This window comes from Colletotrichum costaricense (genome assembly GCF_030867565.1).
Source record: "Colletotrichum costaricense strain IMI 309622 chromosome Unknown Scaffold_30.1, whole genome shotgun sequence".
Classification (NCBI taxonomy): Eukaryota; Fungi; Ascomycota; class Sordariomycetes; order Glomerellales; family Glomerellaceae; genus Colletotrichum; species Colletotrichum costaricense.
In genome coordinates this window covers 268537-294091 of record NW_026848259.1, presented here as the reverse complement: position 1 = coordinate 294091, position 25555 = coordinate 268537, and the positions used below count along the sequence as shown (strand labels likewise).

Genomic DNA, 25555 nt, shown 5'->3' with positions numbered 1-25555 from the left:
ACGCACAATCAATTTGTCCAAGCACACACATGGATGGATCACAATGAAAGGCGTCAGGGCGGCGGACCGGATTATTCAATGATATGCCAGGAATTCAACGGCAGGCGAGCATCACCATTCTGGTTGCGAATAGGCGTACGACACAGGGAGAGAGACCACAGAGGCCAACTGCTGTTTAGGATCAAAGAGATGGGTTACCAAATCTGTTCCTGCATAGAGGTGTAATCCGAGCAGCTCCTTCGTTGCTTCGACCCTCCTGTTCTCCCTGACTAACCCATGTCCGAGAGGGCTCTGACACTGGTCGACTCTACAGTTTTTCGCCTCATTGGCCCACTTCGATGCTCCTAAGAAACCTTTTTCAGATTTAAACGATTGATTCTGTGATCCTCTTGATCTCGACCTACTTTCGCGTCGCCAGTCTCGATAACACAAGGTCGACCAACTTCGGAACCTGCGCCACAGTGGCCTTGTGAGATCTGTACTTGCGCCAAACGTAAAGGGGGCTCGGCGAGGAAGACATTGATACTCCTTGGCTATTCCTGCCATTTTTCTGCCAAATTGTATTTAGGTCGGTATACTCTCTCGCTGGCGACGGTCGATGCATAAAGGAGCTCGACGAGGAAGGCATGGATGATCCATTGGCTCTTTCTACCCAGCCCCCACGATGATGTGCTCCGATCGGTACACTCACTCGGAGAGAGAGACCGTATTTGGATCCATTTGGATCAGAGTCAAGGCGGTCGGTAAGAAGAACAGCAACATGTATGCCACCTCATCCAATAAGAGGGAAGGAGTGGCGAGGCTAACAGCACTTACGGACTTGTATCTTAGTGGAAGTACGTAATTTGGAAGCATTAGACTCATTACCTAGGTGGAAACAGTATGACGGCAATGATTGCAGCCATTAGCCCCGCCGGAGATATTGGCGCCTGATGGGGGTGGTATCAGAGAACTGAAGGGGTAGTGTGGCTATGTAATTTTTGGCAATGTGGCTAGAATGTCAGGCTTTATCTCAACAAGGTACCTTTTGAAAGGTACTCGAACGATTTGGCCAGGTCACTGGCGGTGCAATTTGTTCTGCGGGTGCGGGTGGGTAGGATTCAATACGTGAATCACATCGGGGGCAGTGCCTACCTCAACGTACCTCAAGTCGCGTGCGGTTTCCGTGGTAGGTATGTCAGGTCAGGTGGCGGTGGTTGTGGCTGCCTAAGGTAGTGTACGTACCTACCACCCGCCCGTCGAAGTGGACCTGAGGTCGGAGGTCCAAGTAAGCTGTGGTCCAAGCTCCTTCCCGTCCAGCCCTTGCATCGGGTCCTGGCCTGCGTCTCTCAATTCCTCCTCTACACACCTCACACCTCATACCTCTCTCTCTCTCTCTCTCTCCCACTTTTCTCTATCATACAATCACCTCCCACACATACACACAAACGCACCGTCACACACACATACACACACACACACACACACACACACACACACACACACACACACACACAATCGCACATGACCATCCACATCAGAAGTCACCCAAATTGTTGAACCTCGTCATCAAACTCAAATCATTCGACTGTGCGCTCCGCGACCGCGTGTCCCACGCCCAAATTCTTTCAACTCAAGCGTAAGCTATTTCTACTCGATGCTACAATCACTCCCGATGTGCTAATTTAAACGCAGCGCAGAAATGTTCGCGCAATACCGTTCTCAGCACCTTGATCGCCACTATGCGCGCCTTCATTGGGATGCCGAGTTGGAAGCCATGAATGGTTAGTCGCTCCGCATATACGACACAGTACTCCTCCTGCTTGAGCACTATTTCTAACATCAGGAAATAGCCAGAGATGACAAAGCCGCTTCAGACTAGCAGTCAGGCAACGGCGATGACATCCAATTTAACCCGACAATGTCCAACATTGTGCCTGAGTCCGACCACGACGACGACCAAAGTGCGATTCTTCGTCAGGCTGCATACTACCAGAGCCGGTTTCCAGTCAATTTCCCCTACAGAGACAACGTTTCCGACGAAGACTCCGACAGGACATCAAACCAGCGCTATGCGCCGAGCTCCTCTTACGATCTCGAACCTCCGCCTTTATTGTTGGTGGAGACAGCCATGGACAATGAGGAAAGCCTGACCGGCAGTCCGACGCTTGATTGGGTGTGCGGTTTTATGGATAATTCTTTGAACGCAATCGATTACTTAATGCCAGAGCAAGTTCGGGAGGTGGTGCGCTTCGTGCTGGACCATGTGTGGGCATTCTGGTGTGGCGTTGATGACAGAGAGGGCTTTTTAGTCTAAAAAAAAAGAGAACACCGACAACAGGTGTCCCCACGAGGGGGTAATAGAACTTTTTGGGACCGGCAACGTCTCCTTGCCATTAGCAATGTCCAGCATGATAGTGCGATTATCCCTTGATGTCATGGTTTCAAGATTGCACGGGTGTTCGACACCTGTCAGTGCATTGATTCTGCAATGGTATCTTTCGTGCTGTTTGCAGATCTGTTGCATTTGTACGCTACTGGCTTTTCCATGCGCGCTCCACACAGTCATGCATGGCATCAAAAGGACATTGTTCTTGAGGATAATGTTGCGCGGCTTGCTTGCTTCCAGAAGATGGACGCGACAATGGAGTGTTCAGAGCTCGTCGCATCACGACACGCCATGATAAGGTGTCTTACCTCACCTTCCCAACTTCCCCTCCGATAAGACACGATTGATGAGGAAAGTGGAGAGTAAGTGGTTCTCAATACCTAGGTAAAACATAACTTTCCTTACAAAAACTTCCCGTTGGTCGCCGTCTTGCCGAAATCACGAGCAAGTTGAACCGCTTGCTTCTTTCATTAATTTTCATCCTCATCGGCGATCTCCTGTCTTGGACTTGCCCTCCGTCACTCGAGCGGATGATCGGCTAGCTTGGCCAACAGAGCGAGCTTGCGTCGCCATTTCGCCATCAAAAGTGAGCAGCTGCTTCGTTTCCGTCTCCGTCGCGGGGCATGCAATTCTCACCACAGCTCCTTCAGGTGCCCACCTAAACCTCGAGGGCTTCCTGCATCGTCCTCTTCTGCCCGAAAATCTTGTCCCAAAGGGTCTACAAACTCCCTACGAGACGTCTTTTCGAATTTGTTCATTTTGCCACTCCAATCGCATGTCGCTTTCATAGCGTTGATTTCACGCTCAAGTTTGCAACGCGAAAGTCTTGTTTCGAGTACAACAAAGATACCGTCCTCATACAATCGTATGCCCTGTCATCAAAAACGATCGCATCTTCCTTTCCACGGGTGCATATCCCACCATTCCTCTTGGCCCTTTTCCCGGAAACCTCTGCGTCGGCATCAAATTCAGAACCCTTGCGCTTCGACTTGTGTACCCGACTTCTGCGGTCGAATTTCCCGGCTAGTACCGGTGCATGAGTCAACATTTCCATCCCGAGTTACATGGCGGTTTTGCATCGAAATCGCCATATTGAGTGTTGCGCGTGTAGTAAAAGAGTACACCATATTGTGTGATTTCCTTTGAAAGCCTGATCCTGCTGGAGCCGATGTTTTGCAAGCATGAGGTTGGAAAGTGAAAAAGGAAAAGAGCCCACCACATATCCCACCATTTAACTTACAATAGCCCTTGCTCCCCACCTTGCCCAGGGAATGGTCTCCCCGTCGTGTTTCCCGCCGTTTCCCGTCGTGTCCACACCGAGAACCTTTGTCCCGAGGACATCAGGAAGCTTGTTCCAACTTCACACTCCTGTCGACTCGTCGAAGAGAGTTCCCAGGAGTCCTGTCCCACTTGGACGATACTCTTTCCCTTGAGCACGTATAGAAATACTAGTAGACGACATCCAGGAATTGCATGCGTTCATTGACTGTGACCTTAAGACTATGAAGGAGAGTCCACTGTGAGTGCACACGGCCGGCGGAAGCAGGACGGACTCGAATATCTTGGACAATATGGTTCGCGTGATGTTGGATGTCGATCAAGCCGTTGATTGCTTCGCAAGGTGAGAGTTCAAAATTGGTGATGAGAAGCAACGAGTAGGAACCAAAGATTTGTGACCCGCGCCCTGTGTGTGTGTGTGGCCCAGGCACCCGGTTATGGCAGGACTTCGCCATCGCGTGGGAGAGTCAGGATACCGGACATGCGGCAGAAAAGACTAGTTTTGTTTAGAATCGAACACCGGGCCGCACGGGCGAACGGACGTGTCTTCTGGCAATCTGCTGAAGGCCATCATGATCAGCATTTGTGTCAAGGACAATAAGGGTAGGTCTTTTGAGGGGAAAGCTCGCAGATCCTTTCATGAATGAAGACGGCGATGCAAACAAAGACGCTGCCAACAATGAGCACGCGGAAGACAAGGCGTCGGAAAAATGCGGGCAGCGCCAGCGAACTCAAAAGCCAGAAAATGGTGCTGAGCATCGGCATTAGAAACCATAAAATGCTGCATACCTGTTTCTGTTGCCATACGATCTGAGCCTCATCATCATGACTCGTCACTGTCGCCGCACTTGTCGGCCTCCCGGGGCCATGTAGGTCCTTCGTCTCCGTCTCCTCTTTTCTCTCCCCGGACGTGCCTCGTGAGGCACTCCCAGCACCTCTGGACCCGGAACCACCGGCTAGCTGTTGTTTTTGTTGTTACTCTAATAGTTTGCGCTGATTCATCTTCTCCTTGGCAAATGCGGACGGCTGAAAATCTCGGCCCACCTTGGCTGGGTCTAGGACTGAGAGTCTCGCGAGATCTGAACTTGTGGGGGCCATATCCGAGCGCAATGGCTGCTCCCATTATCATCCTGTCGTTGGCACCTCTTGGGTCAGATTTCAGGACGTGATCGTGTAGAGTCCGCGTATCTGCATCGGGAGGGATGTCCGTCGCTCGGGTGTTGATAGCAGTAGCGCACATACCCATTTAAATCAATTAAACAAATAAGTCAAATAAATAGTTAAATATAGGAATTTTAGTGAGTTAAATAATTAAATATCGTAAGGCCCTATATTTAATATATTTAATTAAATATGAGATTACTTAGAAAAAGGAAAATCCGGGGCTAGGCTAATTAAAAATTAATATTCTTAACTATACTTTATAGAAGTTTATAATTAGGAATATAAATACTTACGGCGGGATTCGAACCTACGACTCTTTACTTATAATTATAAGTTTAGTATTATATTACTTAATTAAATAAATTATTAATAATTATTATAAAAAAAAAAGCCTAAGTAGTATAAAGTACTAAATTTAGTATTTTATTATATTTAAAAATTTAAAAAACCTATAGTACCCCCTTTTTTTAATATTAATAAAACTAACGAAGTTACGTATTACTATTTTTAACCTTTTATAATTATTATAATTATTCTTAAAATTAATTAAATTATATATTAATCAATTTACTATATTATAATTAATTAATTAGTAATAAGTTATACGATTTTTAGTACGTAGTAATTATTTCGGATTATTTCGTAATTATAGACCCTAACTAATGCTAGTCTCGTATTATTAACTAATTTTAATAATTATAATAGCCTCTTTACTTTTTTAAAAATAATTTAAAAAGGGAGGACTTTTATTCATAACGATTTAATATTATAAAAGGGTATAAGGTATTACGACTTAATACGTATAATAAGGCCAGGGCCTCGCCCTATAGGACCTACGGTAGCTATTATACTATATATATAAAAATACGGACTTAGGGTAACTCCTCTCGGAATAGAAGAACTATAAATAAATTACGTAACTACGATTATATAATAAAATAAAAAACGGATACTTATAAATAAATAGGACGGACGATTATAAATAAATAAAACGGACGATTATTTAGTAAATAGTTAAATAATAATAAATAAAAATACTATAAAGGATATATTTATAAACAAAACTTATATATAATATAAACTTAAATTAGGCTTAAAAATAAACTTTTTATAGCTTTTTTAATAATTAACTTAATATTAAATCTTATAATCGCTTTTAATTATTTTTATTAATAACCTTTTTTAATAAAACTATAATTAATTATTAAAACCTTATTTACTTTATAACTTATAAATATAGCTTTAAAGAAACTATTTATAATTATAATACTATTTATTTAGTATTCATAACCTTAACTTTTATTAATATACTTATTATAATTAGCTAATTATAATATTTTAATTACTCCTATTTAATAAGTTAACTTTACGAAACTTATTAAGTAATAAAACGAACGACGATATTTTTTAAAACCCTAAGTACTTTTTTATTTAATTCTAAGTAACTTATTAACTTAGTTAGCGAGCTAGCTAGGGTTAAAAATAATGAGATACTTAATATTATTTATAACTTTAATAATAACGTAGTTTTTAAAAAAGTAAATTATAAAAAAGTACGGCGTACTATTAAAAAGAATAATAAATAAAATAAAAAACTTATAGAACTTTTTAATAATAACTCTACTTAGATAACCGTAATTCTAATTAAAAATAATAAAAATATTGCTATTTTTTAAAATATAATTAACGAAGCTATAATTAACTTAAAAATTAAAAAAAAAAAAATAGATAACTTAGAATAAGAAGTTAGAACCCTCTGAGCTACTATTAATATTATTAAGATTTTTATAAATAAATAAAAGAAACTTAAGCTTAATATACTTACTACTTTTAATAAAATTACTAAACGTTTTAAAAAATTCCTAATTTAAATTAGAACTTATTAAACGTTTTATATTATTAACTTTTATAATAAGACTAAACGAGTTATTTACGTAATAACCTTCCTTAGAGAACGAGCCCTAAAATAGTTCGAACCTTTTTAAAAAAAATTCTTTAATAATAACGGTTATTTATTATATTATAAGGAAGAAATTATAAATATTTTTAGTAATATAATAAGATTTTAAAATACTCTTAAATCCCTATTTTAGGACCCTAATAAAAAATAATAAATTAAAAGAGACTTAGTTAACTTTTAATAAACTAAGTCCGCTTTATACTACGTTATTAAGTTTAAAAAACTTATAATATAACTCGATTTTACTAAAAAAACCCGTATTTATTTATTTTATTAAGGATTAAAAAATAAAGTTAAGGACGAACTTAGTAAAATAGAAATACTAACGGAATTTTTATAATATATCGAGCTTATTATTAAGATTAATATTCGATTATACGAATAATATAAAGAAAAAGGAGAAGTATAACGCCCTTAAACTAATTCTAATAAAAAATACTAAAACTATAGTAAATTACTAAGTAGCTACTAAAATAACTTAAAAAACTAATAGTAATAAAGTATATTTTATAAATAATATAAAGGACCTATAGACCTTAGTATTACTAAACGTAAAGAGCCGTAATAAAAAAAAGATTTTAAATATTATAATTACGATAAGACTAGATATATAGCTAAAGATTACTAATAATTTAAGTATATTTAATACTAACTTATTTTAAAAAGCGAGCTAATATTATAAGTAAAGAAGTCCTCTATAAGTAACTTTTATAAATAGCTTATTATAATAATAATTACTTTACTTATTAAAATAGTAAAGAATAAATAGAATAGTATTTAAAATAACTTAAAAATAATAAATAATTAGGATATAATATTACTCTATTTCTAATTAAAACCTTAGTTATAGTAATAAAAAAAGAAAGGATACCCGCTTATTAACCCTATATTTTTAAAAAAAAATAATATTAAATATATTATTATGCTCTCTTAGATTTATAAAAATATAAAAGAGAAGGTTAAAATAAACCCCGTTATAAGAGATATACTTTACTTTTTCGAAGGTCGAATTAAATAAAAACTCTTAGTTAATATAAAAGAATAACTTTTTAAACTTAAAAAAAGAGGACCTAATACTAAAGAAATTATAAGTAGCCTCGTTTATATAGTATAACAAAACTATATAAATTAAAAATAATTTATTAAGTTTAAAAAAAGACTCGATTTAAATAAAATCCTAATTAAGTTTATTTATATAATATAAAAAGTAAATAGTAATAGAAAATTTATTTATAAAATTAAAAAATAGCTTAAAGACTTCTTATATAAAAATAAAATCGAAGTAATTAAGAAACCGACTCTTAACTTCGGAATTATAAAAAAAAGAAAAATTAATTTTAATTTTAGAAAAGAAAATATTAAAATAGGACCTAACTCTTTTTATTTTAATAAAATAGAATTACTCTATAATTTAGACGAACTTCGTAATATTACTTAATAACATATTTAAATAGAGATCGATTATAAAATACTACTTAGCGTTAATAATACTAGTTCTAAAAAAAATAATAAAAAACTATAGTATAAATATATTTATTTATTTATAAATAACTAAACTATTTAGTTTTATAAAACTAAAAAACGTAAAAAGGTTACGATAACCCCCTATATAAATAAAAACTATTTTCTACTTAACCTTACGAACCCTTTTTATAAAGAACTATTTTAAATAGAGTACTTAGATAATAAGTACTTTTAGTACTTCGTATATAAATAAAATAGCCGTTTTTATTTATAAAAACGTAATAATAAACTTATTAAGGATATTTATATAAAAAATTAATTACTTAGTTAGATATTATTAAGCTTTAATAATAGTAATAAAGTAATATTCGGTCTAAATCTTAACTTTTTTATAAAATACTTTAATAGCGAATATATAAAATAAAAAGACTATAAATACGACTAATATTAAATTTATTATATTAAAAAAACTAAAGTATAGAGAAAATAATAAAAACTACGTAAGTAAAATATTTAATAAAAAAAGCGTATATTAAAAAACTAAAAAAGTTAATTATAAAAAAATAATAAAAAGTAAAAATAAAAAAAAAGTTTTTATATATAACCTAATAATATAATAACGTATATTTACGAGTTAATTTCGATATTTATAGACGAGGACTAAATATTATTATTAATAGTAGTATATAAAAAACTTATATTTTATTAAGAATAGTAAATAAACTTAACTTACTATAAGTATAGAAAAATAATTTATATTAACTATAAATAGTAAAAAAAAAATAAGTTAATTATAATTATAAATATATTAATCGAAAGACTATATACCTCTTAATATATATTAATAACTAATAGGAATAATTATAATATAATATTATAAAAATTAGAGATATTGATATTATCTTAGGAATCTCGTAATTACGAAAGTATAACCTACGGATAAATTAGATTACTAACTAGGTCCTCTAGGAAAATCTAATTACTAAATAACCTAAAAAAAAAAGGGTTTAAACGGATTTTTAATAATTCTTAAAAAACGAGAATAAATATAATATATAGTTTTTATTAAAACGGTAAAAAGCTTTAAGAAGTTTATATATAATATTAATAATTAAGGATCGTAATAACTTTAAACTATACTTAAAGAATATTAAATATATATAAAACTATTTATAAAACTTAAAAAAATAGGATTATTAAAATATAATAATTAAAATATAGAAATTGAACTTAAAAAAAAAACGTAACCCGGGTTCTATTTAATATACTTAATAAACTAAAAAGAATAAGAGTACTTTAATAAATATATTAATAAAAAGCTTAAGAAGGGATATATTTAATTATTAAATTCTCTTATAGGATTCTTTTTATTTTTTATATTAAAAAAGGGTAGAAAATTAAAACCTATTATTAATTATAGAAGACTTAATAAAATTATAAAAAAGAATTATTATCCCTTATTACTTATTACTAAATTTAAAAATTTATTTTATAGAGCTAACTAGTTTATTATTATAAATCTTAAAGAAGTATTTAATTAGATTCGAATTAAAAAAGAAAATAAATAAAAAATAGTATTTTAAACTCGTAAAGGACTTTTCGAGTACCTCGTTATACCCTTTAGACTTATTAATATTTTAATAACTTTTTAAATAATAGTTAATTACGTACTCCGGGAGTACGTTAATATTTTTATTATTATTTATATTAATAATATCCTTATTTTTTCCCCCAATCTTAAAATATATAAGAAGTATATTTATATAGTATTTGAGAAATTTTAAATATTAAACTATACGCTAAACCCTCTAAATACGAGTTCTATATATAGAAAATAGATTTTTTAAAATATATTATTATATTAAAATAAATCTATATATAAATATTAAAAGTAAAAATAGTTAAGGACTAGCTTATACTATAGAACGTTAAGAATATATAAGGATTCTTAAGATTCGTTAACGTTTATTAATAATTCTTTAAAAACTATATTAATATAATTAGACCTCTTAATAACCTAATATAAAAGGATACCTTATTTATTTAGGACCCTAAGTATAAAAAAGTATTTATTAAAATTAAGAATATAGTCGTTTTTAAACTAGTTATTATAATCCCGGACCCTTAAAAACCTTTTAAAATTAAGACCGATACTTTAAATTTTATTATAAAAGCGGTTTTTAAAATAATAAGATAAGTAAAAGAAACTTTATTTATATTATTTCTATTTTAAAATATTTTATAAAATAGAATTAAATTAGTAAATCTATAATAAGGAACTAATAGTAATTATTAAAGTATTTTAAAAATAAAAACTATAGTTATTTAAAACTAAGTACGAAGTTATAATTTATATAAACTATAAAAACCTTATAAACTTTATAACTAATAAAAATCTAAATAAATAATAAGTTAAATAGAGCGAATTCCTATTTAAATATAATTTCTAAATTATTTACTAAAAAGGTTTAGAAAATAATAAGGTAAATGCTCTTAATAAAAAGCTTAATTACGAAGTCGTAATTCCCGAAAAAATATAAGTTATTCTTAAGTAAAAAAAGGATGGTAGTTTTATACTAATTACGAAGCTTTTTATAATAGCTAAAAAAATTAATACTAGCTTAATTAAAAAAATAACCCCTAAGCTTATTATAGAAATTTATAGTATATTAGTATATAGTTACTAAGGAATTATTAAAATATAAAAATAGATTTATTAATATTATAATAAATTCGCTATATACACTAAAATTATAAAAGTAATTAAGCCCCCCAACAGAGTAATCCGCCGGGGCCGTACTATATATTACGTATTAGGGAAAACTAGGTATAATGCGCTCTATACCTAATTACTAACCAAAATAGTAGTTAACCGACTTAACTATTGTCTCCTTTTTATTAACAGCTCCTAACTTTCCGCTACCCGCCTATAGGGCAAGCTTTACCCACTCTAACGCATACAGGACCTCTTAGTACTAGCCCGCGTGGGTAGCTAGGTCCAGTATAATCTATTTTTTTATATAAGTATTATTATTACCCGGGGGGTCCCATAAGAGCTATTTAAGGCGCTAGCTTATTACCCTAACCCTATATACCTCCGGCCTATTTATTATAGCTATTATAGCTAGGCTAGCGTTAATATACCAGATCCTAGTATCTATACTAGCCCGGCTATTTATAGTACCTATAATATCGCCTAGCCAAATTCCGCACTACTAGAAGGTACTTCGCTACTTCTTAGGCATACTTACGTTAGCTATAATAGCTATAGCGTTAAGCTAGCTAAAGAGGGCGCTTAGCCCGAGAGGGGTAGACTTATTAACGGGTATCTTTAGTAAAATAGGTTCTCGTTAAGGTAGTATTTTAACTAGCTAACTTCTTAACTAGTTATCTAACTAACTATCTAAGTAGTAGTTTATATATTAATAGGTTTATTTAGTAGATTTATTTAGTAAATTTGTTTAGTAAATTTATTTAGTAAATTTATTTAGTAAATTTATTTAGTAAATTTATTTAGTTTAAATAGAGAGCAGCTTTAGGCGATATTAAAAACGATAAGGATAAAAAGAATCTTTACGAGCTCTAAAGAGTAGTAAATATTAGCCTATTTAGCCCTTTTTCTAAAAACCTTTACGTCGCTATTAAAGTTTAAAACCTCTACGGTTAAAAAAGGCTACCTCTAACTATTACGGCCAACTATTACGGCCGACTATTATAGCTAACTATTATAACCGACCTCTACCGTTAACCTTTCTAACTAGCGCCGCTACGTAAGTATATTACTTAGCTTATCATTAGTAAGTAGTAAAGTAGCTTACCTATCCCAAATTAAATAGCGGTTTTTATATTAAAATTACTATATTATATTAAGCGCGTACTTAGGATATATTACGCATATTATATAGTTAAAAAGTATATTATATCGTATAATTTCCCTTAAAAGCGTAATCTTATTAAGGTCGATCTTTTATACTTATAAAGCCAGAAAAAAAAACCACTATATAAAAGTAATTAAGGACTACGCGACTTATAAAAAAAATAAGAATAGCTTATATAAACCTTATAATAAGTTATAATTATTATAACTACTTATAAAAATATAATAATTAATTATATAGGACTTTATTATTAAATTATTAAAGTCTAAAAAACTATTTATTAAAATATAATATAATAATATCTTAGTTATAATTAACTAACTTACTAAGTTTATATACTTTATTTTTTATAAAGAATTTAGTATAATAAAAAACTTAATATACGTATTTACTAAGGTTATATTTTTAAACTACGGTTTATTAAAAGAAATTATTTTTAATAGGGATAAGCTATTTATTTTGAAGTTTTAGAAATTACTAATTTCGTAACTTAGTATAAATTATAAATTATTAATATTATTTTATTTATAAACCGATAAATAGATAAAAAGAATTAATTAGATCTTTAAAATATACTTTTATTATTATATAAACTATAATTAGGATAATTAAGTAGTACTTTTATTAATAGCTTAGTTTATATATAATAGTATAGTTAGTAAAAGTACGAGAGAATTTCCGTTTTATTTTAATTACGAATTTTAGCTAATAATATATAAAGAAGTATAATAAGGATTATAAGTTATAAAAGCCGTAATAGACGTAAGCAAACTTAAAAAAATCTATAAATAAGTATTAATAAACTTTAAATTTATATAATAGCATATAAAAAGAAATACGAATAAATTAAAGATTAGAGGACTATTTTTAAAAAAGGGGGATAGTGCTTATTTCTTTTATTATAATATTAAAACAAAATAACTAAGTAATAAATTAGATTATAAAAAACTTAAACTTTTTAAAATTATTAAAAACGTTTTACTAATTAATTACGAATTAAGATTACTAAATATAATATAGTACTACCCCGTTTTTTATATCTTATTACTCGAGCTTATACTAAGAAATTTATATATAAAAAATTATATTATTATTAAACTAAACTAATTAGAATATAAAGTTAAATAAATTATTAATTATAAAATAAAAAATAATAAAAAAGAATACTTTATTAAATAAAAAAACTATAAATATAAAAAAAAATATATAAAAACTTATTACGAACTTCTAGAATTCTTAATAACTTTTTAAAGAGTATTAAAGTTAAAATTAAATTTAAAACTCCTAGTTATTATAGTATTTTAATTAATAATCCTAAAAATATTATTAGCTTATACTTTACGGGTTACTAAAGAAGTATTTTCGGAATCTTTAAAAAACTTTTTTAATATAATTTAACTCTTTTTAAATATTATTCGCTTTTAAAAATAAAGACGTTCTAACTTAGATAACGACTTATTTAACTTAGCCTAAGCTTATTAATACGCTTTAGCCTTTTTTTATAACTCCGTAGCTCTTTTTTAAAACCGTAACTCTTTTACTTTTTTTTTATAATTAAAATAATTAAACTCCGTTACTAACTAACTAATTATACTTAATTAACTAAGATTTAATAAATAAAAATATAATACTTATAAATATAAATAGTATTAATAAAAATATTATATAAAATACTTAAATAATAATATATTCTATGTAGTAGTTTTTTTTCCGGCTTTATAAGCACAAAAAATTAACTTTAATAGGATTACGTTTTTAAAGGAAATTATATAATATAGTATACTTTTTAATTATATAATACGCGCAATATATCCTAAATATATGCTTAACGTAATATAATAATTTTAATATAAAAACTACTATTTAATTTAGGATAGGTAAGCTACTCTACTACTTATTAATAATAAGCTAAGTAATATACTTACGCAGCGGCGCCGGCTAAAAAGGTTAATAATAGAAGTTAGCTATAATAATTAGCTATAATAGTTAGCCATAATAGTCGGCCGTAATAGTTAGAAGCGGCCCTTAATTATAAAAGTTCTAAACTTTAATAGCGACGTAGAAGTTTTTAGAAAAAGGGCTAAATAAGCTAATATTTACTACTCTTCGTACTAAAGCTTATAAAGATTTTTTCTATCCTTATTGCTTTTAATATTACCCAAAGCTACTCTTTATTTAAACTAAACAAATTTACTAAATAAATTTATTAAATAAATTTACTAAATAAACTTATTAATATATAAACTACTACTTAGATAGCTAGTTAGATAACTAATTAAGAGGTTAGCTAGTTAAAATACTACCTTAATAAGAACTTAAAAATACTCGTTAATAAGTTTACCCCTCTCGGGTTAGGTGCCCTCTTTAACTAGCTCGACGCTATGGCTATTATAATTAATATAAATATATTTAAGAAGTAGTAAAGTATTTTTTAGCAGTGCGGAATTTAGCTAGGCAATATTATAAGCGCCGTAAATAGCTAGGCCGGTACGGATATTAAGATCTAGTATATTAATACTAACTTAGTTATAATAGCTATAATAAACAGGCTAGAAGTATATAGGGTTAGGGTAATAAGCTAGCGTTTTAAATAGCTCTTACGGGACCCCCTAGGTAACGATAATACTTATATAAAAAAATAAATTATGCTAAGCTTAGCTATTTATATAGGCTAGTATTAAGAAGTCCTATACGTATTAGAGTAGGTAAAGCTCGCTCTATAGGCGGGTAGTAGAAAGTTAGGAATTAATAAAAGGGAGATAATAGTTAAGTTAGTTAACTGTTTTAATTAGTAGTTAAGTATAGAGCGTAATATACTTAGTTTTCTTTAATACGTAATATATAGTACGGCCCCGGCGGATTACTTTGTTAGGGGGAATAATATATTTTATAAACCTCGGAATTAAAAAAAACTAAGTAACGGACCCCTCGCGAGTAATAATTTAAATAAAATATTATTTTTATATTTTTATTAAAAAAACGAATAATATATAATAATTTATAACGAGACGTAGCTATTAAAAATTTCGATTTTTTAATTCGACTTAATATCGTATTAGTATATTTTAAAAAAATATTTAACGATTCCCTAACTTAGGAATAAACGACTTATTTATAGGCCTAGAGGACTAGATTTTTAAAAAGAGAAGCTAATATTATAACTTAATACGTATAATAAGGCTAGGGCCTCGCCCTATAGGACCTACGGTAGTTACTATATTATATATATAAAAATACGGACTTAAAATAACTCCTTTCGAAATAAAAAAATTATAAATAAGTTATATAACTACGATTATATAATAAAATAAAAAATAAATATTTATAAATAAGTAAAATAAACGATTATAAATAAATAAAATAGATAACCGTTCGGTAAATAATTAGATAATAATAAATAAGATTATTATAAAGGATATATTTATAAATAAGACTTATATATAATATAGACTTAAGCTAGGCTTAAGGATAGACTTTTTATAACTTTTTTAATAATTAACTTAATATTAAATTTTATAATCGCTTTTAACTATTTTTATTAATAACCTTTTTTAATAAGATTATAATTAATTATTAAAGCCTTACTTATTTTATAACTTATAAATATAGCTTTAGGGAAGCTATTTATAACTACGATACTATTTATTTAGTACTCGTAGCCTTAATTTCTATTAATATACTTACTATAACTAGCTAGCCGTAATATAAGGCTAAGGAAGTTATAGATCTACTTAGAGGGGGTCTTTACTTAAGAGATTTATAATAGAAATAGTCGAGGTAAAGTTTTTTAGTTTTGTTATTATTATAATAAAATAGATATTATTACTTACTTTAAAATAGTAGCTATAAGCTTAGTAACGACTTATTTAAAGTTAAAATACTAAGTAATAGATCTAAGCTTTAATAAGTCATTATATTTATTAAAATTCTTAAAATATAACTTTATATAGTGGTTTTTTTTTAGCTTTATAAGCGTAAAAAATCGACTTTAATAAGATTACGCTTTTAAAAGAAATTATATAATATAATATACTTTTTAACTATATAATATATATAATATACCCTAAGTACGCGCTTAATATAATATAGTAATTTTAATATAAAAACTACTATATAATTTAGAATAAGTAAGCTATCCTCTTCGTTACGTAGTAGTACTAGCTAGAAAAGTTAATAATAAAAGTTAGTTATAATAATTAGCTATAATAGTTAGTTATAATAATTAAAAATAGCCCTTAACTATAGAGGTTCTAAACTTTAATAATAACGTAAAGGTTTTTAAAAAAAGGGCTAAATAAGCTAATATTTATTATTCTTTAGAGCTCGTAAAGATTCTTTTTATCCTTATCGCTTTTAATATTACCTAAAGCTACTCTTTATTTAAACTAAACAAATTTACTAAATAAATTTACTAAATAAACTTATTAATATATAAACTACTACCTCGACGAGAACTTACTCTATTTTTAGTATATAATTAATAATTAATAAGCTAAAAATACTTATTAATAAGTTTACCCCTTTTAAACTAAGCGCCTTTTTTAGCTAACTTAATACTATAACTATTATAACTAACGTAAGTATACTTAAAAATTAATAAAATACCTTTTAATAGTACGGAATTTAGTTAAGTAATAATACGAATACTATAAATAACTAGATTAATACGGATATTAAAATCTAGTATATTAATATTAGCTTAAAAATTATATTTTATAGAACTAGAAATCCCTTTAATATAGGCTATATTATAAATATAAAAGAATATATAAAGGGCTCCCTAACCCTTAATAAAAAAAAGTATATAATATAAGATCTAGCTACTTACGTAAGTTAGTACTAAGAGGTCTTATATACGTTAAAATAAGTATAGCTCGCCCTCTAAATAGCTAGAACTTAGAGGATTACAGGGGAAAGTTAGGAGTTTTAATTAATAATTAAGTATAGAGCGTAATATACCCAGTTTTCCCTAATACGTAATATACAATACGGCCCCGGTAGATTACTCCGTCGGGGGGTAAAATATAACTTTATATTAAAAAAATAAAAACTTATTTTTAGTATTATTACAAAAGGCTAGGTAATAAAAATTAAGGAATTAGTAATTAGGTATATTATTAATAATAATAGCCTATTTATAACTTTTTAAGATCCTTACTTCTGGGCCCTCTTTTATTAATTAGATTATAATATTACTAACGAACTCTTATTATTATATAAAAATATAAGAAAGGAGCTAAATAGGATTTTTATTAAGAAAAGAGATATAATTAGAGTAGAGATCTAGAGGTTAATAACGAAAATCTACTTATTATTTAATTTATAGACCTTATTAATATGAAATACTATTATTACTATTTTTACTTACTTTTTAAACTATACTAAGTAATAGATATAATATTTTATTACTCTATAATAATAATATAGTACTTATAATAGGGCTAATATTACTTAGATTATAAAATTAGTAATAGATAATTAGGAATTAGGTAATTAAGTCGGAGTAGTTATTTATAATAATACTTTAAATAATAATACTTATTTTAGTTACTTATATTTTATATTATTTTATATTTATATTTAAGAAAATGTTTTTAATTAGAGGATTAAGTATTATAGTTATATTTTTAACCTCGTTAGTAAGGCCTTTTTATTTAGTAATAATAAAGAGGTATTTAAGTAAGAATTAGATATATTAATTAATACTAAGTAATTTTAAAAAGATCTTAACTTTTAATATATAAGGGGCTTTATTAATAAGTTTCGGAACGTTATTAAATTTATTTAATTATTATTTTAATAATATAAGGCCTTTTTCGAGGTTAGTAATAAGACTAATAAGAATAATATATTTACTCTTTTTAAGGAGTCGTTATAAGAGCTTATATTAATATTTAATAATAATATAAAGTAAAATTCGATATATTTTATAATATAGCGCTTTTTATAAAAAAGAAAGTAGATTTATACTTTTTTAATAATTAGTCGAGCTTATAAAAATCTAAAGTAATAGATCCTTATTAAAGACGTTTTTAATAATAACGATTAGTAGTTATTAACTAAGCTAAAGGCGGTACTTAAACTACTTTATTTTTAAATAATAAGATATTAGGGTTAAGGTAAAAGAGATAGTTATAGCCGTTTATAAGAAGTAATAATAAGTTTTAAGTACTTTATTAACTATTTTAAGGAGTAGAAAAAGTTATATAATAAACTTTTTAAAAAAGAAATAGATCTTATAGCTTTTTAAATCGTAGCGTTATAATTATAATTAATATAAGTAATACTACCTTATTAATAATTAGCTCGTTATTAATTTATATTTTAACCTCTTTCTTAACTTCTAACTTTAAATAATATCTCTTATTATATTTAGTTTAAGTATATACTTAGGGAGTAAGTAGAGCTACTTTTTAATAATAATTTTAACTTACGAGGATATTTTTAATTATTAATTATTAATACTTAGTAAGTCCTTAATAAGTATTATATTAAGTTAAGTAACTTTCTGCTCTATACTATAATAATTATTTTTTACTCTAAATAAGGATTAAAATAGTTAAAAAAGAAATAGGATATACCTAAGTAAAGCTATTAACTATTCGATATAAAAAAAGGACTTTATAATTATTAATAAAAATAGTATATAGATAAGATAATAAGTCCTCTTCCTCTTTATTATTTAAGTCCTCCTCTTTTATTATAATAATTATAAATTATTTTTATTATTTTTACGATTTTAAAAAGTATTATAAAAGACTTATAATATTAATAATAGTTAATATTTTAAATAATAAAGGTAATAATTAACTATATACCTAAGCTTAATTAATATTACTTATAAATTATTCTTTAACCGGTCCTTAACCTAATTTAATAATAAATTAATTATTAGCTAACCTATTTAATATTAAGTAAGCCTATACTTAATATTTTTATAATCCTTATAATAATAATAAATTGCGAGAGGATATTTAGCTTTATAAAGTTAATTTTAATTTTATAATAATTATTAATAAGATTCTTTATATTAAAAAAAGTTTAATATTTTAAGAACTAGCTTTATAGTAGTATTATTAAAGTAAGAGGTTAATTTTATAATTAGAAGAGCTAATTAAAGTAAAGTTTATAAATTAATATTATAAGGACTTTTATAATAGTTTTATTTAATTCTCGATTAAGAAATTAATTAAATTAATTATTTATTTATTAAATAAGTTAAATAATTAAATATGGCGCGAGAAATTAGCTAAATAATTAAATATAAACCTTATATTTGATTTGTTTGTTTAGGTATAAGCGCTAGACAGCAGCGATATCGGGGTATTTTGCAGGTCCCGATAGGGTATAGTTGACAAGATTGCCCTCGACGTCGAGATGTGTGTTGCGGGAAGAGCAGGGGGCAGCTACGGGCGAGGCGTAGTGTTTGTGGGAGAGGTTTTCGTAGAGGGTCGAAGGGTTCGTAGCGCGCATGTAGTAAGGAGTCGCTTGTGTGCGATGTAGATTGGTACGACGGAACCGGAGGCTGTGTAATGGATAGACTGTCAAACACTTCGGTTCAAAGCAAAGACAGCATTACTTACAAATGTGAGTACGCTCGGGGGTCTTCTTATTTGTGCAGCTGCCTGATTATACGACGGGCTTTCGAATCCCGGTGGGCTGCTTCGGAAGGAGGTCAGTCAAGATGATGATAAAGATTGCTGTTGGTGTGCACGTCAGCAGGACAAACACACGGTTGGAACGAAGTGTAACAATAGTTCTATTGGCACTGCAGCTAGGAGCCTCCGTTTCCCATCGAAGCCTTTTTAGTACTGTCGTTGTCCTATAGTGCTGTGAACCAGAGACCAATAGGGAGCCGTGTGTTTCGAGTCTCTCTAAGGCCTCTGGTTCCTTTTTTGTTTTCGTACTCGACGCGTATGCGAGCGGAAGGAGAATGAGTTGGACAGGGCCCTCGATTCCGTTAAGGGAGGTAGGTAGGTGGAAGGGTCGCTTGTGTAGCCTTGACCGCCTTCCAAGCCCACCTTGTCTGCCGACTGCTCAGAGAGCCAGAAATATTGATGATTATCAAGGCAAGAATTATAGTTAAGAGGAAATTTAATTGTGGAGACAAAAGTTGGGAGAAGGATGTTGAATCTCGGGGTTCGAGAGGCTGAGGAAAGCCACGTGCCACGGTCGACTCAGTATTGATGTTGTGCACTCTCTCGACGCTCACGAGCGCTGGGTAAACGGGGTCCCAAGTCATGCCGTTGGCCAAGGTTGATGCATTTCTGTATGTGTACCGAAGACGAAAATCTAGACAGAGACTTGAGCGAAGCTCCAAGAAAATCTTGGCCCAAAATTCCAACAGCCAGCAAGAGCTTAGCCGGAAGTGGTGGGTTAGACCATCTTTGAGATATCGTGACAGAACATGAAAATACGAAATGCTCCCCTGAATCACAAGCCGCCGTGTGCGCTTGTTTGTTGCCCCTCATCTCCAGCCCTTTTCTTATCGTCCGCTTCTGTTCGACTGACATGTTCCTCAAGGCACTCATCTCTACAGCGAAAGCTGGATCGTGAGCCATGGGCCAAGTTAAAGGCTCCTGAATTATTCAGACGGTCGCTGTATCCATGTCAATAGGTGAAAGACACAGAGAAGAAGATCACAAAGGTCAACTGCTGTTTGGGTCAAAAGGATGTATTACTGGAATCTGCCCCCTCCTAGAGGTGTACACCCTGCAATGTATAACTGATGCATCCAAGCTACTTCTCTGTTGCTTAGAACCTTCAATATCCCCAACTAACCTCCACCCGGAAGGGCTCTGACAATCCATGTGTTGGTATACATGTCAACAGGGCGAGTCCACGATTCCCCCCGGTGGATCTAGTGCACATGGATAGTATAAGGCGGAGAGAGGTCGGTGATTGGCTGAATGTCGATGCCAAACTTGAGAATATCGCCCGTTGTAAGCTCTTTCGTATGCAGAGGCAGACCTAGAGAGTGATGGTAGGTTCCGTGTAGCAAGCCGATGTCTTTGACGAATAGTTTCTGGTCGTTGTGTTAGTATTCAGCGTAAAACTGGTCGGAGTAGAGCATATACCTTGTGGTACCAATCGACCGTGGTTTGGTCTGCTCTCAATTCATGGCGAGGCTGCTAAAGTAGCAATTGTCGGCTTCTGCTCCAAGTTGTTAAATCGCTGGCTCGCTCGCGAGTGGGAGAAACGGCCATTTGCAACCGCCCGAGCACCTTCCTTTCTACCGTCGATATAAATTGCGGGTTCGAGCTCTGAGTTCCGGCAAGAGTCATATCCCTCGAGGAGCGTCTTCAGTGGGCTTGACTTGTCTTTGGCGATGATTGTCTCTGGAATGGATCTCTTCGGCAACGGCATGGCCGTTTGTGCCTTCCGTAAGGTCGACATCCTTCCACGTACTTGCAGTAAGGAAAGAATCCTGGGCTCCGCCCACCAACTTCCTTCCATACCATATTCGGAGGCGAATACGATTGTTCGACTTCGTACTGACCGAAGGTGTTTGCCCTGCTGAGCGTCACCATCGCTTCAATCCAGGCACATACATCGCAACGCTGACCTCGTACCGGCCGAAAGGCTTTGCCCTGCTGAGCATCGCAATTGCTCCAAGCACATACACTGCTGTATTCTGTAAGATACGGGGCGTTCAATCGCTGTGCTGCTTTTGTACAGCGCACTGGGGTCCCAAAGTCAGCGGAGGCCCCAGGGGCTCTCGATACTCATGTAACCGAGAGCTATAGGTAGCATAAGTATCGAGAGCCGTGAGCTTCACTTCTACGACCATCCCTCCGGCTCCTTCATCCAGCAAGCTGCCGCTGTCACTGCCACCGTCACCGAGGTTGGAAAGTGGGAGTACTACGACCGATTCCGACAAGCCTCGTTCGGTGTCGACTTCAAGCTCGTTGAGGTCTTTAGTATCGCGATTTCTCAACCTTTGAAGACGAAGGCTATTGTCAGTGTTGCACATGTAAGTCTGACGTCCTAGAAATCGCTACAAGGACACGCTGACTGACTATTCTCTGTGTGCGTACTAGCCTCTACACGTCATAGGCAGAGACGGATCCATCCAAATCGAACTGCAAACACTTGCCAACGAGCTCAAACTACGAGCCAATTCTATGGCGCTGGGCCACAGACCCAAGCGAGAAGTATACGAGGCTGAGAGAGAGTATAAATGGCCACCTGGCAGGTCGAATAATGACGGGTCGAGCTTTCCGTGGGAGAAAGCTACTCATGTGAGCTTCCCTGTTGCACTTCAATCAGAGCAATTAACATACTGACCAAAAGCCTACCATGCTCAGGGATATGTTGCGAAAGAGTCTGCAAAGACCGCCGCCAGTGGAAAACGCGATGACGGCCAGCAGGCGGCAAAAGAAGTTGAGACGAAGTGTGGCAAGCAGCAGAAGCAGGAGCAGCAGCAGAAGCAGTACGAAACGCGAAACGCACATTCAACCGAACCGATTGTGGGAGCACTCAAAAGACTCCGGTGTTGGAATATTGACGGCAGAAGAGGTGATTTGGGATGTGGTCGGGCCATTGTAACCAAAGTAGGGGTCCCAGCAATCGTCATACTCATCATCGTCCGCGGTCTCGAGGGAGCTCGCGTGCTGAGTACAAGGCTTGATGACGCGACGAGGCTTCTCGTGCTGCTGCTGCTGTTGTGCGGTGGAGTCGCGGCCAATTTTGCCCGCAGGGCCAGCAAGCTTGCTGCCCTCGTTCTTGGTATCGACCATATGTAGAGTCTCTTCCTCTTTCTGCTTCTCCTTCTGATCGACAGTCTGGTTGCTCTGTCCTTCACTTTCTCGCACACCTACACCCGGCAGAGGAAACATGAGCTCTGCTCACAACGTCCTTCTCGGGCACACATACGCAGTTCAGTACTACAATCATTGAGCCTCGCACCACCCGAAAGATCCGGCCTTGTTGACGTCGGGTGTATGTCAACACCCGACGTCACCCGGCAAAGATGGGAGAGCTCGCCGACTTCCTCGTCGAACACGACCAAAACTTCCGCAAGTCCGTGCCTCACTCTCTTTCTCTCCCCCCCCCCCCCCCCCCCCCCCCCCCCCCCCCCCCCCCCCTTCCCCTTTTTTTTACCCCCCCCCCCCCCCCCCCCCCCCTTCCCCCCCCCCCCCCCCCCCTCCCCCCCCCCCCACCCCCCCCCCCCCCCCCCCTCCACTCATTACCTCGTCTTCCAAGCTTTGAGCTCAATTGTATACTAACGCCCTTGCCTGCGCAGAGCCCATTTGCCCGCCCTCTACTCCGACTTCCGCCCCCAACAGACCATCAATCCAGACAGCTTCCAAGCCAACTGTTGAATTCTAGGCAGTCGGCAGAATAGGTGGATCTAGGAGGCATTCTGGGCCATGCAAACGGCCCTTCCACTGACTTACCATCTTTGGAGGAATCCTTCGCCCACTTCTTCCTCCTTCCGCTTCCATACGCAGCAATAAACCGCCATGTTATTGCCCTTCGTAACAATCTTGGATGTGTATACCAACACTAATATCGGCGCATGGCGCCATGACCTCGCCCGCACAGCATGGGAAGGCCGAATCGCCTCGCAGCTCTCAGCGCCGAATGTCCTGGTCGTCAACGTCGACGACAAGAGCAGGATCAGATGAAGCAGGAGAGGCAGAAGGGGCAGGAGAGGCAGAAGGGGCAGGAGCGGCAGGAGCGGCAGAAGCGGCAATTGCAGGAGCAGTAGGAGGAGCAGGAGCTTGCGAGTGAGCAATGCGTTGCAGTTCTCACTGAGCAGAACCAGAAGGATACCAAAGAAGGTAGCAACAGCGATCAGAACCAGAAATGCCAGGACTCATATAAGAAGGTGGCACCATCTCAGTCTATCCCTACCGGCGTGCTCGCATCACTCCCGATGAACGATGTTGTGAAGATGCTCCCGTACAGTCCATCTACCAGCTTACCCGCCTGTCCTGCAAAAGACAGCCGTTAGTTCCGTAATTGCTTCCGTTCTCGTGTACTTGTCTGCAGCAGATCTAGCACCAAGAGCGGAACTGTTGATCCGACCCATTTCTCGCAGCAGGAGCTGCAACAGTTCCGGACGGGGTGTCTCTAGGGGAGAGAAAGAAGGCCAGGGAAGCGGGTGGAAATGGTTAGGGGTCGCCATCACGTGGATGACGAATGGCCGTGTCACTCAGGTTTTGAGAGCAAGACTCACTTCTGTCCTTTGTCCGATTGAATCTCACTGGACATGTGCACACCGCCCCCTAGGTGGTCCTTATCTCAGTACAATACCTTAGACGGCAAGTAAGGTAGATAGCCTTAGGGTGGCTTCAACTCATGAGGTGATTACACATGGAAAGCACGCCGCAACGAGCAGGGCAAGTAAACACCGTAGTGGGCAGGCGCCGTACCTACTTGATACCCAGGCAGTTTCTCCTAGGTAGAAACTAAATGGCAATTGGAAAGTGCAGCTCCATCGGCAGTGGGTAATTGCCGTTGGAAGCGAGCAAGCTCAATGGAAGGAACCTACGGTAGGCCCGCATAAAATGTACCCACTTAAACTGGCACCGGGCACCCTCTGGGCGACTGTCTACTCTTAACTGCGCTTCCGACTGCGCTTTCAGTTGCCCACCCTCGATCAGGCTAGGTACTTCCTTCCACCTGTGATCATCCGGGCACGTACTCCCCCGCTGGGCACCTTCCAATGAGACAACGCATCAGAGCTTGCCTCCGAGAGCCGCCAGCTGTGGCCTATGACATCATCCGACAAGCCAGAAGGGAAGGAGTCTCGGTCATGTCCTTCCATCTCAGAGTGTCGGATTGGAGGTCCAATTCGATCCCGAGTGACCATTCAACTTACGGCTGGAATCTCTCTTTTACATCACTACACAGAACCAATCAATCTCTCCGTCGTGGCTGGACTTCGACGCCTTGAGCTGGGGAGAGCTCATTCTCCGGCAAATGACGTTTGACATGATGAAGCTCCGGGAGGGAGATGAGACCGCCGCTTCTGCCAATAACATGGCTCATGACCCTTGAACTTCTCGGTGTAATGAGTGCTGCAGTCTCCAAGCTTCGCTCACACGTTCGTGAGGTCACTTATTCCATGGGTGGAAGCGATTCCAACGAGTTATCGCGGTACCTGTCTGAGCCTGAAGGTGATCCCCTCCTCTTCATCTTATATCTCGATGGATCAGTTCAGCTAACCAGCCCACGAAAGGTAATTTCATCACCACCATTCCGCAATCATCTACTAACCCGTCACTCAAGATGTTCGCAACATTACTCACGTGCTGAACAACGACTACCCCAACAACTGGGATAACTATATCCATCTCGTATGCTTGTTCTCTGGTCTTGCGGCCCGCTGCTTAGGTTGCTCGATGTCTTCTGGAATCATCGTACGGTATGTCAACATGCGCGACGCCCGTATCTGGTACTTCCCATCTTTGGACTGCCTTCATACGAATGATC

At 34.1% G+C, this 25555-nt stretch overlaps 4 protein-coding genes across 4 annotated transcripts; 3 read left to right on the top strand and 1 right to left on the bottom strand.

The window, feature by feature from the left end:
• Positions 1-1900: 1900 nt before the first annotated feature.
• Positions 1901-2296, top strand: CCOS01_16435 (uncharacterized protein; the record flags this gene model as incomplete). Its single annotated transcript, XM_060464571.1, has 1 exon — positions 1901-2296. The coding sequence occupies one exon, from the start codon at positions 1901-1903 to the stop codon at positions 2294-2296; it is 396 nt and encodes a 131-aa protein (XP_060304887.1).
• A 19159-nt stretch (positions 2297-21455) lies between these two features.
• On the top strand, positions 21456-22857 carry CCOS01_16433 (VID27 cytoplasmic protein; the record flags this gene model as incomplete). Its single annotated transcript, XM_060464569.1, has 5 exons — positions 21456-21525; positions 21656-21748; positions 21859-22085; positions 22153-22353; positions 22420-22857. The coding sequence occupies 5 exons, from the start codon at positions 21456-21458 to the stop codon at positions 22855-22857; spliced, it is 1029 nt and encodes a 342-aa protein (XP_060304885.1).
• On the bottom strand, positions 22567-22851 carry CCOS01_16434 (uncharacterized protein; the record flags this gene model as incomplete). Its single annotated transcript, XM_060464570.1, has 1 exon — positions 22567-22851. The coding sequence occupies one exon, from the start codon at positions 22849-22851 to the stop codon at positions 22567-22569; it is 285 nt and encodes a 94-aa protein (XP_060304886.1).
• A 227-nt stretch (positions 22858-23084) lies between the features above and the next one.
• On the top strand, positions 23085-23825 carry CCOS01_16432 (uncharacterized protein; the record flags this gene model as incomplete). The annotated part of the gene is made up of 2 exons (XM_060464568.1): positions 23085-23134; positions 23660-23825. 2 exons carry the CDS (start codon positions 23085-23087, stop codon positions 23823-23825), a joined length of 216 nt encoding a protein of 71 aa, XP_060304884.1.
• Between the last annotated feature and the right edge of the window lie 1730 nt (positions 23826-25555).